We start from the raw sequence: 16,272 nt of genomic DNA on the forward strand, positions 1-16,272 counted from the left end.
GAGGGTAATTGCAGAAAAACCGGCAAATTCATGAAAATTCAGACCAATTCGGGTTAACAGTGACAAAAATTTCTAACATTAAATTCACAAACATCCAACATAGACCAATATTCAGCATGGCTTATATCAAAACCCTCATTATGCCATTACATAAGCTTCTCATTTTACTAAGCATCAACAAAATGCTGATATTTCTCTTATTTAAAGAGACCAGTTCTCTTTACATGCACAACTCGAAGAGGTTAAAACATGTGGTGTTAGACAAAATTAATAAACATACAATCAGATCCTCTTGTTCTATCACCTGCGCGTTCTAGAATGTCCAGCAACAGGGCCACAGAAGTCCTCTCTCTTATGGGTGGATAAGGTATCCCACTGCCACACTGATAAGAGCAACCATGCAGACATACAGTAAAGGGAAGCCCATCTGAATTCTTCTCACATTGTTCTTACTCAACACCTCCTGCAGAGCCGAAAAGCCGGTACAATCAAAATTCAGAAACAACCAGCTATGAACCAGAATAAATGTTTTAATTTACTATTACAAAGTGTTCCCTTTATGTATCCCAAGCATTAGAAATTAACGGTTAGCACGGACATGAAAAGCAGCAAGATTCAAACGGTGGTAGTCACAAGGATAAGAACGCTTAATTAAAATGCAAGAAAAAAGAGAGACATCAATTAGCTAATATTGGCAAGCTTGGAGAACAAATACACCACAGAAACCAAGAGTAGTTTTCAACATAGAAGTGCATAATTTATATTCTCATAATTACTCATATGCAACTGAATATAAATAATTTCATACTACATCCTGGGGCAAGTTAGGGTATTTAGTAATTCTATATCAAAGATTTAATGCAGGCAAGTCATATTTGAAAGTCAAACTTAAAACTGGATGGGAATAAGAAAATTGGTTTTGTAAAAATTAAAAACATGGGGTTGGGATGCATAAACTTCCACATATTACATAACATAGTGCCAAACTAATTAGTTTATTTATATTTTTCAATAGTTGTGCCACACTTTTTATTTTTCAAGACACGACCAAATGGCTCTGGTGAACATCACAATACTAATTACCCATTGATGAGATTAGTATGAAAAAGAAAATTGCACTTAAGACAAAAATTAATTACATATTCAAGAAGAGGAATTTTCTTTGAAACCACAACTAGTTTGAAACTCTCAGAGTTAATAATAACTATAGCATTAAATAATGTTTTTCAAAAGATTAAAAGCTCCAAGTAACCATTCCAAAAATAGACAAGGCTCAAATTATTCAGTGAAACTGCAGTTTTGACATGGGGCGTGCTCTGTGATTGTAAAAAACCAGAGTCTTTCCACAGTATCACGAATCAATTATCCTTTTTTTCCCATTATGTATCACTCAATGAAAAAGTTGTAACTGGAACCTAGGACCATTGCTATTTGTGTCATTTAGCTCATCTTCTTGTCTCAAACCATTTTTCCTGGGCTCAAAAAAGGTGCTGATGGTAGAGAAGTTGATATAAGCTTATGGCCAAAGTGATTAATTTTGAAAAACAAGATGATAGAAACGGATCAGGGAAACTGAATTACTCACCAATTCATGCGTAAGTCTATCCTTCTCTACATTGGTCATGCTCCTCTCTTCTGTCAGCTTTGTTATTGTAGATTCAGCCTGCAAATAATTCCACAAATCTTCATTACTACCTTCATCTTGACACTTAACAGGATAAAATGCAGAAATGTGGATTTTAAAAAACAATACTATGTAGTAGGAACTTCCTGCCATATAAAATTGAGGAACTCAATTTGGAATTGGGCCATATAATGCAGGGTCATCTTTCTACCATAAAATTAGGTGCATATTGGCTTATGATAGGCCATTCCCACCCTTCAAGGACTTGGCTTACCATGAAATACCTCCTGTTAGAGTATAACAGGCCACAATTATCAAAGTTGACAACAATATATGGTGTTAGCTATATTTCTTGGACAAGTAGATATCAAACAGATATACATTGGATAGCGAAACCTTTATTTAATTAAGCAATAAATATAGCTTTATCAATATTTTCCCCCATAATTTTCCTCTCAAAGAGCAAATGCAACCTATCGAACCTCAGATAATTTCCCAAACCGTCCTTAGAAAGAGTCAAGCCAGAATTTCTACCCCCAAAAACACATGACAAGAAGACAAATAAAACACAGTTCAAGGTTTGAGTTAAATCTACAATGAGAAAAATTGACCTCTCTAAGTTTCGAATCCATCATAGTTAGCTTTGATTTCAAATCCTCAAAATCCTTGGATATATTCAAATCAACATCATTCTTCACTGGTTTCAATCCCTCCACGTCGACGGCAGGTCTTGAGTCCATATGCTTGCCTTCTCTTAACTCATCCACTTCCTCAGCAGTTTCAATCCCCTTGACATCCTCAGCAAGCTGGCACTACAAAATGAATAACGGTTTGTGAAAATCATCATCACAACACAATTATTTAATTTTTTCCATTATAAGCAAGTGGTTACATCAAATACTCTGTCCTTACAAAATGACATTTTTCTAAAAACACAGACACAACAAACAGTTGGCTGATAACCACAGCAAAATGCTGACATGGATATGAACCATATCACACAGTACAAAACCAAGGTATTCATGAACCATGTCCTGCAACTTGATTACAAGCAATTTTTGACATACACACACACACAGAGCTGAGTCAATAATATGGCTTTAACTGATAACATAACAATATGTATTACCCTCTGAGGTGGAGGTATGTTTTCAACTCCACTCAGTACTCTATCTTTTTGCACCGTAGTTTCACAAGACGGATCTTTTTTTTGATAAGTAGTATCACAAGATGGATCTTTTTTTTGATAAGTAGTTTCACAAGATGGATCTTGCTTTGATACTCCATTAATTGGTAGAAGTACTGGGGAAGGAGGTGGACTAATCAGGATCACCCTTAGCTTCATCTCTTCAATATAGTTGCCACTATCTTTAGCAAACTGTCAAAATAAAAAATTGGTTAACTAAATTAAGAAGAACCTAATTAAATGGCAACCATAATTCTCACCATGTCAGAAGTAATGTCCTCCTCAGTTGTCCCATAAGGGACGACTGTGCTTTGAATCAGGAACTTGTCTTTGCACTGCATATCAGGTGGAGCTACACGCTGAGCTTGCATAGTAACTACATCAACCAAAGAGTGAAGAGTGAAAGATCCACTATAGTTGATAGAAGATGTTTGGGGCAGGACACAAAGGCACTGATCATTCACTGGTAACAAGTTTTTCAGAAGCTTAATCCCAATTTTACTTTCAAGTTGCTGTTCAGTATACCTTAGGTTGGGTTGTCTGCTTCGTCGATAAAGTCAAGACTTCTTTAACATGCTCAAAACAATGTTTCTAGGTATCACTATCTTGTTTTCAATAGAGCAAAGCAGGTTTCAGTTATGTTCTACAGAATATAGCTCATACAATTCACACTTGTGTAGATTAAAAGTAATTGGATGTATTATATGAGCAATATATATGTATGTATAAATATTAATTGGAGAACTTAAGCCAAATACATATAAACAGAAAAAACCAATCAGAAGGGGCAATGTCAAAATACATAAGGTTATTATAAATGCAATGGCAATAAGTCAGAACAAGGATATGATGGGCATATACCAGTGAAATCACATGTCGCTTTTGGCTTAATAACGCCTGTGTTTGGTCGCACGCAATACTTCTTTGGAGATGTAGTTTTTACCTGCCAACATAGCTATCCATCAAAACTTCCATCTAACCGAAGTTTCCTCACTTGGATTTGTTTTTTCACAAGTAAATAATAGCAAATTAAAAACTGAGGGAAGTTTTTTTTGGTAAGATATTTTTATTATAAAGAGTTAATTTTCCTTTTTTTTAAAAAAAAATGGGAAAGAAAGACAGAAGTTCGAGGGAAAAAAACTGCATGATCCACATGACTAATCTTATCACCTTAAAAGCAATATACTGATTGGAGTTATTGCCAAGTTGAATCGAGCATGAACTCTGTTTCTTCACCTCAACTAGAGAGACAGAGAGAGCCTTGTCAGTATCACAAACTTTCAGATAAATGCATGCCAGCCCAGGGAAAAAGAAGAAGATTAAGTTGAGCTAAGTACTGCTTTGCAAACCAAGCGACAGGTTGAGCTAATCAATAGTAGGAATATGTAGATCATATACTAACATATGAAAAGTATTTCTTTTTCCATAACAAGAGCAACATGACTGGGTGAGAACGAAAAAAAAAATACACACGTATCAAGTTCATTTGAAATTTCACAGAAGAATCCCAACTCCACAGGCTAATGTGAGCCTATGTTCAGAGATTCACACTGTATTTGAGACAAATTCTCTACAGCCATTAAAGGAGTAACGAGTTTTATGCAAACAGAATATCAGTTTCATTCTCTGTTCCTGCACTGGCTAAATTAGGAAATCTAAGCGATCAAACTAAATGTATTAAGAAATTACATGGATGCCATGGAAGTTGATACCTTAAAATCTATAACCTTCATATCCGGATCACAAGATTATATATGTCCAAGATATTAGAACCCAACAAAAAAAAAATGTAGATTTCTTGTCAAATACTTACAAGTAAATTTAAGCACATGTGGTTGAATCTCCAAAAGCTCCGTAGCCATGACTCTATAAATCACCAAAAATCAACACAAGTACATCAATAAACAACATTGCTAAAATCCTTAATCTTTAAATGGTGTTGAATATATCACTAAACTCAGAAAAAAAAGAAAGAAGGGTACTAGCCTGGTCATTCTGAACTTCTATATTATAAAACAAACAAAGAATATAGTATATAGTTTTTCAAAGAAAGGTATATCCCAATTAATTATTGCCAGTTTGGGCATCCCAAAAAGTAACTGAAAAAACGTGGCATTTCATTAAAACACACAAATCTAACATAGTTATGATGGTTGCACTACTTCCCACTGTGGACTCATGATTGCCCTTTGGATGCAAAGAAGTCAAACAATACCATTTCAAAAAAAAAAAAAAAAAAAAAAGAAAAAAAAGGCCATTCAATATGCAAAGAGAAACTCATCAAAAATTCACCAAACCCATATATACAAAAACCCTAACTTTGGCGTCTCACTTCACACTCCATAATCATAAATAAAAGTCTCTGAAAACCCAAACGCATCGAACGAGCACAAAACACTCAAATACAGAGAACAACTTAGCTGTACAGAGAGACAAACTCACTTAATTTGGGAAAAATGTGGATCAGAGCGCGCTCACAGCGAGACGAAGCCAACGAGACGCGATGCTCCTTTAGCTTTGAATTTGAAAACCGAAATTGAACAGTGAGAGAAAGCGATGTGTATGGTTGGTGATCTGAAAGACTATATCGTAAGGAAAAGCAGAGATAGAGAGAGAGAGAGAGAGAGAGAGAGAGAGAGAGAAGTGAAAGCAAAGAAAGAGGTAGTGAGGTGGGGGGATCGGGGCGTTGGTTGCGTAGTGGGATCAGTCTTTTCTGAGCGGTTGCACCCGCAGCGTTCCGTTACTTATTAATCTCATTCTCAGAATCTCTGTTCAAACCCCAACGGCTTCTTATTAGCCGGCTTTTAGCCACTAAATTTAAAATATATATGAACAAATCCATATATATATATATATATATATATATATATATATATATATAAAGAATTTTGATCCTTAAGTTTCGTGGTAATCTAAGAAATCTTTGAATAATTATTATATTTTAAAAAAAAATTATTTGAGATGATTGGTATTATATGATGGTGTGAAAGGTTTTTTAAGAACGTTTGAATGGGTGTTTTTTATTGTGACGTGAGATAAAGGTAAAAGGAATTTTAATTTTTTTTTGTATGAAAAGTTGTTATAAATGTTTTAACTTTTTATATATCTATAAAAAAAAAAAAAAAAAAAAAAAGGTTAGACACATCACATGGTTTTATCTTTTTCTTAGAACTTTCATAAGCTATAATTATTTTATCTTATATATTATATATAATTGATCCTTGATAACATAAGATGGACCATAATATTTCCAAATTGTAAGTTTCATTCCTGCAATTTCTTAATCTAAAATTGAATCATTTGTTGCAATCATGTTTCACGAGCTGTAAACCATACATACTTTCACATGATTGAATATTTACCAAACAATTTTAAAAAAATACCTTCATTTTTTTCCACATACGAATTAACGATTGAATTTGAGTTTACATGTAACACCTTGGTTTCATATCGGAAATATTGGAAAGATGATGAACAGTTCACATAGAGTGAGCAGTTTATGAAGACACTCATGAGTACTAAGTTTCATATAAAACTGATCTTTATAAGTAATTCTATAGAAACTTCAAATTGATTAATCTTTTTAGAGTGATAGCACATATGCGACTAACGTTTTCACCTGGATCATTAGGTTTTTTTGAGATGATAATGCAAATACAATTGGTGTTTTCCTCTTATCGTGATCATCATATTCACACACTCAACACTAGAATCACTTAACTAATTTTCAATTCGATTAAGTCATTTAGGGCTCAACCCAAAACCCTAATAAAAGACAAAATTCATTTGTAATATCACTGTATTTGAGTTATGTTGAACCAAGCCTAGCTAGGAGTGTCAAAAATTACTGAGAAACCGGAACTGGGAAATCGGGGAGTCAGTTTCAGTTTTTGGCACCCGGTTATAACTAGGAAACCGAAACTGGGTATATATATATATATATATATTAAACCGGTTAAAAAAAAAAAATCTTAAAAAACCGGTTACCTGACCGGGTACAAACTGGACCCGGCTGGTAATCAAGACTCGGTTCCCGGTTCCGATTGCCCAAAACCAAGAACTGGGGTACCCCGGTTTCCGTCTATGGTTTTGGCCAGAAATCAAGAACCGAGACCGAATTGACACCCCTACACCTAACTGAAAGAAAGAGAAAGAGAGCTACAATTTTCTTTCTTTGGCATCCAATTTCCACCCATCATTTTTGTACTTTTTACTTTTTATGCCTTAAACTTTGCTAGAAGGATTAACGCAACCAAAAAGCCGGCTGAATGACTACCATATGCCACCACATGTAATTCCACCCACCGCAAAAAGAAATTGCAAAGAAAATAAAAAAAAAATACCCACCGAAAGTAAAATGAAAAACGAATATTTCTTTATCTTCTTCACCTTTCTCTATTTTCTTTCTCTGAAAATGCAAAAGAAGAAAGTAGGAAACAAAAGTGATCCATTAGAAAAATAAAAAAATAAAAAGAGGGAGAACAGAAAGGTTTCTCATAATGATAGTGAATAGAATTTCCCATTTTGACTTAGTTTTCTCTTTCTCTTCCCTTTCTTCGGAGATGGGTAAAGGGGTGACAGACAAAAATGATATGAAAAGATTGGCACCTTAACAATGGGTGTAAAGTATTTTATATGATATCTTTTATCTTACAAATTGAAAGGAAGCATAAAGTAGCATGATTATTGCAATGGGGCCAAAAAGGTGAGCCTGCTAATGAATTTGGGTCAAAGATAGAAAAAAAGCAAGCCATTTAATTTGAGCTTTTATTAATTTAAAATATTAAAATAAATGTACAACGTTTATTGTTTGCAACTCTCTCTCTCTCTCTTTCTACGTATATTTTAATAATTGGTCCTGTTGGTGGCCATGGTGGGTAAAATGGCGTACGTATGGTCCTCCCACAAACTTAAGAGGCAGTACGCGTAGACATTATTAAGGGCAGTGGTTTAGTGGTCTAAAAAAATTATCAAGTGATCAGGGCATGTATTAGAGTTTAGGTTCAAATTTCTACAATGAAGAATCTTCATATATGTCTGATTAGTATTAGTCGCCTTAAATTTTCATTGATGCTCTGGTAGGGTTAGGTCAAGTTATGGCTCAGTCAGACTTGAAAGAGCGCCTACAACTCCTAACGGGTAGATGCTACTATGATCATGTCTAGGTAGAATAGTCACAATTAGTCTGTCCGACCTACCACTTATAATTTTTTAATTTTATTTTTAAAAAAAAGAGGCGGTAGAGAAAGTTGAGAAGATACAAGCTTCACAGTAAAGAATTCATGTAACCTTTAAGCGTTACTTGGAGGCTATGTTATAGCCTCAACTTCATTAATGAGAAGGTTAGAAAATAACTATGAAATACGCGACTGTTAGTAGGCGTTTGGAGTAATGCCTGAAGGGTTGCTCCAATGGCTGGCCAGTGAATGGCGTAACGCCTGGCTTGCATGAAATGGTGGGGCAAGCCCACTTCAATATCAAGATAGAAGATTTTTGAGGGTTGAGTTTGAAAAGAAATTCTTATTTCTTTTGTTTTTTTTTCTTTTTTTGTGGTGGTGGTGAAGGCCGAAGATGATGATTAGAAACTTGCTAGAGTTGGTGGCGGCCGGCGACGGGAGGTGATCGATGGCATGATCGGAGATCAAAGATGCTCCTTAAATAATAATATGTCAAAGAAGGCCAACTATCCGCCAAAATAAAAGCCAACAAAATGGCTGAAAATAAGACCAACTATGGGCCTTAAACAAAAGCCAACAATGGGTCATAAATGATGCCAATAAATTAAGGGCTAAAATAATATGGGCAACTTGCCTAGTTTTTCCGTTTTCTTTTCTTTCAACCGAATTTTCTTTTTCTTTTTTTAATTGTTTTTGTCTGAGACTATGCAAGATCTATTGCGAGGAGGTATGTAAAAGTAATGACTATCAAGAACAAGATAATAAAATAGAAAAAAAAAAAAAAAAAAGTCCACATGACCATTGCGATCGAACACGGGAATTAGCCTATAACTTTAATATCATGATAGAAAATATAATGTGGAATAAATATAATGCAAAAATAATAAAATAAACACAAAGAATTACATGGTTCAGTTTACGACCTACGTCCATAGAATAAACCCCAAAGGCCTACATTTTGCTTTTATTTCTTTTGGTGACATTTATAATATAACAATCTCTTATTTAGAGGATAATTATGATAAATGAGAATAATACAAATGTAAAGATAGTATCATATTTGCATACATTCAAATTTGATAACTTTTATTTTCTTGAGAGAATAACTTCTTCTATTAATTCGTCAAAAGATAATAAGACAACTAGAACCCCAAGGCTCTAAATTGAAAGAGCATAATACTCTAGAGTAACAATATCAAAAATACAGTGTGGTACTTCTTCCATCCATATTTGCTCATCGATGTGTCTCCCTGCTTCCTTGGCCAAAAAAGTGAGCTGCCATTTTGGCATCACGCTTCACATGCCCAATAAACCAACTCCTCATATTGTTGAGGACTGCTATAGCATCCCCTACTATTTGCCCATAAGAGCTCCATTGAATGCCAGGTTCTTTAATAGCCTTTACCATAAGGAGTGAATCTCTTTCTAACTTAATATCATGTAACCCTAAATCCCTACAAAATTCTGCTACAATTAAAGCTCCTATTGCTTCAGCCACCACAGGATCTTGCTGCGATTGTATTGTTCTACTAATTGCCGCATGAACTTCCCCCAAGTGATCCCTCACCAGGAACCCCCACAGCAATTGTCTTCAGGATGGAATTCATTGCCACGTCCCAATTGGCCTTATACCTGCCAAACCTAGGAGCTTTCCACTTCACCTGATGCTCCTCTTCATTTTCTCGATTAGTACCCCCATGTGCTAGCTTGTATTAGGGTTGACAAAACAGGTCCGCGGGTCGACCCGTTTACAACCCGCGAGTACTCGCGACCCGTTTAAGCAATACCCAAACACGACCCGTTTAATAAACGGGTCTGACCCCCCGACACAACACAACACGAGTATTTTCACGGGTCATCTGACACGACCCATGAGACCCGTTTAAAATATTGGTAACTAAAAAAGTGATTCTTTTTTAAAATAAAATAATAATAGTTTTAGCAATTATCTCTTGAAATTAAACTTCTAGCAGGTTAGCCACACCAAATCACTTAATAGTTATAAGTTAATAGGCTTAATTGTCTAATCAAATAACAAAAAAAAACTACATCATCATTACAAATTTACAAATACAAATTGGGTTCTCATTTTTGCCACTTGTTGTCCACTCTTGAATAGTTGAATGATCCACAAATATACTCATTTTAACATGCTCCAGATGAACTTAGAATCTCATAGGAATTGATACTATCCAATGTCAGAACATCCTCTTCTTCGTTATCCTGATCCACCTTCATTAAAACTTGTTCTATATCAAAAGATAAGAGAAATTAATGTCATTAAAGTAAGATAAAAAAAATACAAGTAAATGAAAAAAATTAAATATGCAAATAACTAATATTACCTTGCTATCCATATAACCAATCTCTAGTGCAAATTAATGCATCAACAATATAACCAATCGACTCCATCAAATGCTAGAAATTCCTACATGAAAAGAGAGAATATAAACATAAAATTAGTAAGCGGTTATGAGTCTATATATAATATACTAAGTTAGTAAGTTACTAACAAGCTAAGAAACTTATGATATTATTCACCTTTTCCCTATCTGGGTCTTCTTGTGGCCGAACGATTGTGGAGCTTGAAGTTGTAGGAGTACTATACTCCATAAAAAGTTTAGTTAACTTTTTATAAACATTATCATACTCTTCAGAATCAACTCCATAAATCTTCGTATAGTAGTACTTTACAAAGCGAAGCTTGTAATGAAGATCTAAGACAACTGCAATGGCCAACGCTACACTAAATTCTGACCAATATTTCTCAAATTTGATGAGCATTTGATTTGCCATTAATCTCTTATACCCATCTTCGCTCACAAGTTCTTGCTTCAAGTTTACATAAATCAATACAACTACAGGAAAGTATAATTGGCTATGGGATATTTGGTACCAGAAAAAGTACATGTAGCACGATAAAAGCTGTCTAAGAAAGTACTGATATCAATCACCATTTTCCCACTCAAGTGAACTAGGACAAAACTTATAGTTTTTATCAGTCATCTCCAAATAAACAAAAGCACGCCTATAGTGAATAACACTTTCAAACATAAGATATGTCGAATTCCATCTAGTTGGCACATCTTGTCTTAACCCCTTGTTACTGTCTAATGACATTTGATTGACAACCTGAAGAAAATTTTGTTTTCTCACTTGTGATCCTCTAAAATGCTTAACACTATCTCGAATATTTTGGATAGCATCAATGATCTCTTTCAATCCATCTTGCACTATTACATTAAGAATATGGGCACAACAACGCATATGAAACAACTCACCTTCACAAAAAAGGGCTTTCCTCATGTTTAATGTTTGTTTCAGTTTCTCAACACAAGAATCATTAGCAAAAGCATTATCTAATGTTATAGAGAAAACATTTCTATCAATCCCCCACTCTTGTAGCAAGATGTCTATCTTCTCAGCCAAAGATTCACCATTATGTGGTGGTGGCATAAATGAAAAGTTTAAAACCCTTTTAGATAATACCCAATTTTTGTCAAGAAAAAGTGCAGTAAGGCAAATAAACCCATCAGTTTTCAAAGAAGTCCACAAATCAGATGTAAAACTAATCCTCCCAGGACAAACAGTTAACAAAGACTTAACCTTTTGTTTCTCCAACATATGCATTTTAACCAATTCAGCCTTAGATATATTTCTAGAGATTAATGGTACATCACTACGCAAGTATCTATGCATCTCTCTTACACCATCATATTCAACATATGAAAATGGCAAGTCATGCTTAATAATCGTAGCAACCAACAATTCTCTATATCTTTTAGGACAAAATTTTGAGGCTTTACTGACAGAGTTCCTTGATCTCTAGATAGGAGCAATTGCTGAATATCATGATCATTTTTCCCCTCACAAACTTTCATATGCTTCTGTAGATTTCCAGTTCTATGTGAGCTGTTAGCTATATATTTATGATCACAAAACCTGCATTTTGCCCATATCCTTGGGTCATTTGGATCTTTAGAAGGAACTTCATCAAAATGGGTACAAACTGTTGAGGTCTTCTTATGCTTCTTCTGGACCCTTTTGTTCATCATCGAATTCGTATGAACAGAAAGATCTTCTTTTGTATTTATTTCAACCACATCATCATCAAATACAATTGAATCTTCGTTAATCACTTACACACATAATTGTTAGTAAGTTAGTTAAAGATAAGTTCAAGGCTTCAAGTAAGAATCAAACTAGATTTAGTAATGCTACCACAAAACTAGAATTAAGCAATAACAATTATAGATTTTTATTTATCAACAAACACAACAAATTTTCAATTCTAACAAATTGTCAAATACCCATTTCAATAAATAAATAAAAAGCTTCTTATTTTTATTTTAACAAAAATAAAATTGAGGACAAGACAGTATGGACCATCTAGATCTTGTGTCAAACCTGTAAATAAAGCAATAAACCCCTGAAGGATATCGATGACTCATTTTTTCAACTGGCAGTGGGTTTTTATGGTGCATGATAGTAGGAGGATGCAAAATAGTTTCTACATTAGGTAGCCTAGAAACTTGGTCTAGAAATGGCCAACTAATACAACATTTCTTATTGATCGAAGGCAGTGGTGATAGTAAACCTTCGACTGGAATATCAACCTATCTTCTATGTCTATTAATCAATAGAACTAAACATTTCAGTTATAAAGCTAATTATTAAATCTTTGATTATCTAAATGCCAGCCACAAATTTCACAAAATAATGGGGTTTTTGTTTGTTATATGGAATGTTTAGCTTCAAACATTGTCCGTCTCCATAATTGATGAAATGATTAAATTTTTATACTTCTATTAACAGTTAAAATGCTTAATCATTTCATCAATTAGGTGTAAGAACCTTCAACCCATTACTTCTCCCTATTCCATTATGAATTCTCGCTTTGCTGTTAAAGACAAACGTGATAAATGGTAGCAGCCCAAGCCAAGTCTAAATTAGACAATTTTACAATTCAGGATTTTCATTTTCTCAACCTACCAAGCAAATCCCACAAATTCAGAGCATGAGACTTAAGAGAGCAAGAGACCGAAGAGAGAGATACATACTGGATGCAACATCGGCGAAAGAGAGAGAGCGGCAGTGCGAGTGTACGATGTCGGCAGTGAGAGAGAGAGCGGCAATGAAGAAAGTGAGAAACAAAGGAAAAATGGAGCGGTGAGAGGCCAAGAGGTCTGGTCCGTGAGCGGTGAGCGTGAGGACTAAGGACTAGGACTAGGCTTGGCGTGAGCGGTGGCAGGTGAGAGGCCGAGAGGTCTAGTTCGTCTAGATCTGCTAATCTACCGATCTGGAGAGTGCAGTGGAGGAGATTGCAAGTTTGCAAGCAACACGGGGCTAGACTCTTCTGGACTGTCTGGTGACTCTGGTGCATTTTTGGTTTTTCACTTTTTCGGTTTTTCCTTTAGGGTATATATATATATAAATGGGTATGGCAGGTCACCCACGGGTGACCCGTGACACGACCCGTCAAACCCTCATAAACGAGTCGACCCGTTTATGACCCAAACCCGTTTAACGAAAACTCAAATCCGCTAATTTTGTGTTGAGTTGTCGGGTCGTGTCAAAATTGCCAGCCCTAGCTTGTATTGCTTTAAAGCCGCCTCTTGAGCAAGCAGATTGGGATGTGTGAGATCCCCTCCATGCAACACATGGTTTCGTGGTGTCCATACCCATTTAGATACTATTGCAAATAAATCCACCTCCTCAAGCTTGCACGTGTGTAAAATATGTTCGAAAATGCTCATGAAAGAGTCACCCCCCCCCCCCCCCAACTTTTTTGAAAACATATCCCACTCACGCCCCATACGTCCATAACAGATGAGCATTCCCACACACATGCATTGTCGTTTCCTTACTCCTAAGGCAGAAAAAACATATATCATCCTTGATAATTCCTCTCCTAAACAAATTGTCCCTAGTAGGTAAAATAGAGTAATGCATGTACCATCTTTTTATCCTCCTAAAATCTTACTAAAGCTGATGTGGCTTTCAAAATCATCATTAAATCAAAATTCAAGTATGATTCATCCAACATTTAATGGTGATTTTAAAAGTCACATCAGCTTTAAGAAAATTTTAGGAGGATAAAAAAATGATACCTAGCATTACTCGGTAAAATATTCTTGCAAGCTCTCCATAAAAATACTCTAGTAGAATTAGGAACCCGCAAATGCCAAATAGTCTTCCAAACCGAATTATCAAGAGTGATTGCAGAACTCTCACCTTTCTCCATTGCCTTCCTCTCCATGTCCATGTGATAACTTAAAAGGTAAGAGATAACAATCAAAATCCATAATATCATATTTGATTACCGTCAAATCTAATTACAATCAAATCTCATAATATAAGATAATCAAATATGTTCTAACACTATGGACGCCCCTCCACTTAATATCTCTCACGCGCAAACAGTGCGCATGACCTAGCCATACATCTTTCAATGTGTTTTTCATCATATTTGTACTAGTAAATAAAATGTGCAACCACTGAAGATGCATGTAGAAAAGAACGAAAGTACTATGCCAAGTCTTTAAAGAAAAAGACTAACATAGTAGCATCCCTAAAGTGTCCCATTATGCCCTAAACTCATTCGAACAAATCTGATCAAGCATTTCTAGTCCATCTTGAGTTTAAATACTCAACACTATGCTTGCCTACCCATAAATATTGTGATGTATTCGTAATTATGTCACTATAACCATGTAGCACCATAACATGTCGATAGTGAATACAATCAAAGATGTGTTATCAAACAATCTTCCCTCCGCCCTCATATCATTCAACCTTGGCTCAATTGCTTTCCTAGTTATGCCCATTTAGCCCATATTAATCATAGTCATAGGCAACACGTTAGGGTAACAAACATCAAAAAATCAATCTTATGACATAGTCAAAGGTTACCGTGGACATACATTAGAGGCTTTAGAGCCATAAAAACAACTCATGGAACTCACACGATGAGGAAGAAGAGATCTATACACTCACCTCTATAGTTAGCCTAATAAGTACATATGGGTTGATTCCACTTTGCCCCTCTGAATTACCATCTCATTTGCAATTACACCTCTAAACTTTAAGTCACTACAACATGCTCCTATGAACTAACATTTTGCTCCGAGTTGCACCTTGGGTTATATTTGACCATTAAATGTAGATGAAAAATGTGTCACATGCTACATGTTTAGGATTTAGGATACAAAATCAAGAGCTAGAAACTCTTACCTTGGTGGAGTCTCCTTCTCCTTTCTTCCTCTTGTCTTCCTCCTCCTCCTCCTCTTCCTCCACATCATCATCATCATCATCATCATCTTCTTCTTCTTCTTTCTCTTTGGTTTGTCTTTCCAATGAAAAGGGTTGGAAAAAAGAAAAGAAAATGTTCCCCTTGTTTTTTTTTTTTTCTTTCATTCATTTTATCGTGGCTTATGATGCATAACTAAAACCAAGTTTGATCATTGGAACCCAATTTCAATCGATCGAAACACGTCAAATCTCATTAAATGCGTGTCAGATCTTACCTACTCGCACACTTATTCCTTTGTTAGATAGATCGTATCATGCTTTGATCAATTGAAGTTCCTTAGAACCATTTAATGCAGGTGCTTCTCAACTACACATGCATGCCTCTTCTAGTTAGACTGATCTAAAGTACTTTCGATCGATCGACAATCACCATATCCAATCACAATTGTCTAATCTCACCTACATGCATCGCATCACTCCAATAATTGCATTTTCAATCAATCAAACCTTACCTTGATTGATCATAGTCTATCAAGTCCAGAAGCTAAGACGAACCCTCTGTTGTCATCTATTATCATACCTAAAGAGTAACTTGTTTTTGTTCGTTCTTCGAATCATGCTAATGGATACAAATTCCTTCCAACTAATAAAGATACTACTCAAGTCTTCCCATTCATTCCTAGTGGATCCTTCTTCTCCCTATGAATTGAACAAACCAATTTCACCTATACAAGAGTGAGGAATAAAAACTAAGGCTGGCAAAACGGGTTTGTGGGTTGACCCATTTACTACCAGTGGTGACCCGTGACCCATTTAAGGTAGACCCAAACACGACCCGTTTAGTTAACGGGTCGGCCTCACCAAACACAACACAACACGACAATTTTCACGAGTCACCCAACACGACCCGTGAAACCCGTTTAAAATAAAATATACTTTTTTTTTTCTTGAAACTCTTGCTTTCTCTCTGTTTGGTCTGCGATCCGTCTGTGTCCGGTCCATCTCTCTCATCTCCGCTAGCAGGAAAGGATTTC

General features: G+C 35.4%; 1 protein-coding gene across 2 annotated transcripts; it reads right to left on the reverse strand.

Moving 5' to 3' along the window:
- Positions 1-47: 47 nt before the first annotated feature.
- On the reverse strand, positions 48-5,585 carry LOC132168019 (vesicle-associated protein 2-2). 2 transcript variants are annotated; one of them, XM_059579087.2, is made up of 9 exons: positions 5,253-5,585; positions 4,624-4,676; positions 3,981-4,051; positions 3,672-3,753; positions 3,071-3,186; positions 2,754-3,002; positions 2,236-2,430; positions 1,586-1,663; positions 48-463 (listed from the first exon to the last, which is right to left on the reverse strand). In XM_059579087.2, exons 2-9 carry the CDS (start codon positions 4,670-4,672, stop codon positions 353-355), a joined length of 951 nt encoding a protein of 316 aa, XP_059435070.1. In that variant the 5' UTR covers positions 4,673-4,676; positions 5,253-5,585; the 3' UTR covers positions 48-352. The 2 variants fall into 2 exon arrangements, with proteins under 2 accessions (XP_059435070.1, XP_059435069.1); XM_059579086.2 differs by having other exon boundaries at positions 2,236-2,436.
- Positions 5,586-16,272: the final 10,687 nt, after the last annotated feature.

Source organism: Corylus avellana, chromosome 2 (genome assembly GCF_965113065.1).
Source record: "Corylus avellana chromosome 2, dhCorAvel1.hap1.2, whole genome shotgun sequence".
In the NCBI taxonomy this organism is placed as follows: Eukaryota; Viridiplantae; Streptophyta; class Magnoliopsida; order Fagales; family Betulaceae; genus Corylus; species Corylus avellana.

Bases quoted from the DNA above. Each gene is read 5' to 3' on its own strand.
- LOC132168019 (XM_059579086.2), bottom strand. From the start codon at position 4,672: ATGGCTACGGAGCTTTTGGAGATTCAACCACATGTGCTTAAATTTACT. The intron at 3,754-3,980 runs GTGATAAGATTA...CTATGTTGGCAG, and splicing joins ATCAGTATATTGCTTTTAAG to GTAAAAACTACATCTCCAAA. The intron at 3,003-3,070 runs GTGAGAATTATG...TTATTTTGACAG, and splicing joins AGGACATTACTTCTGACATG to TTTGCTAAAGATAGTGGCAA.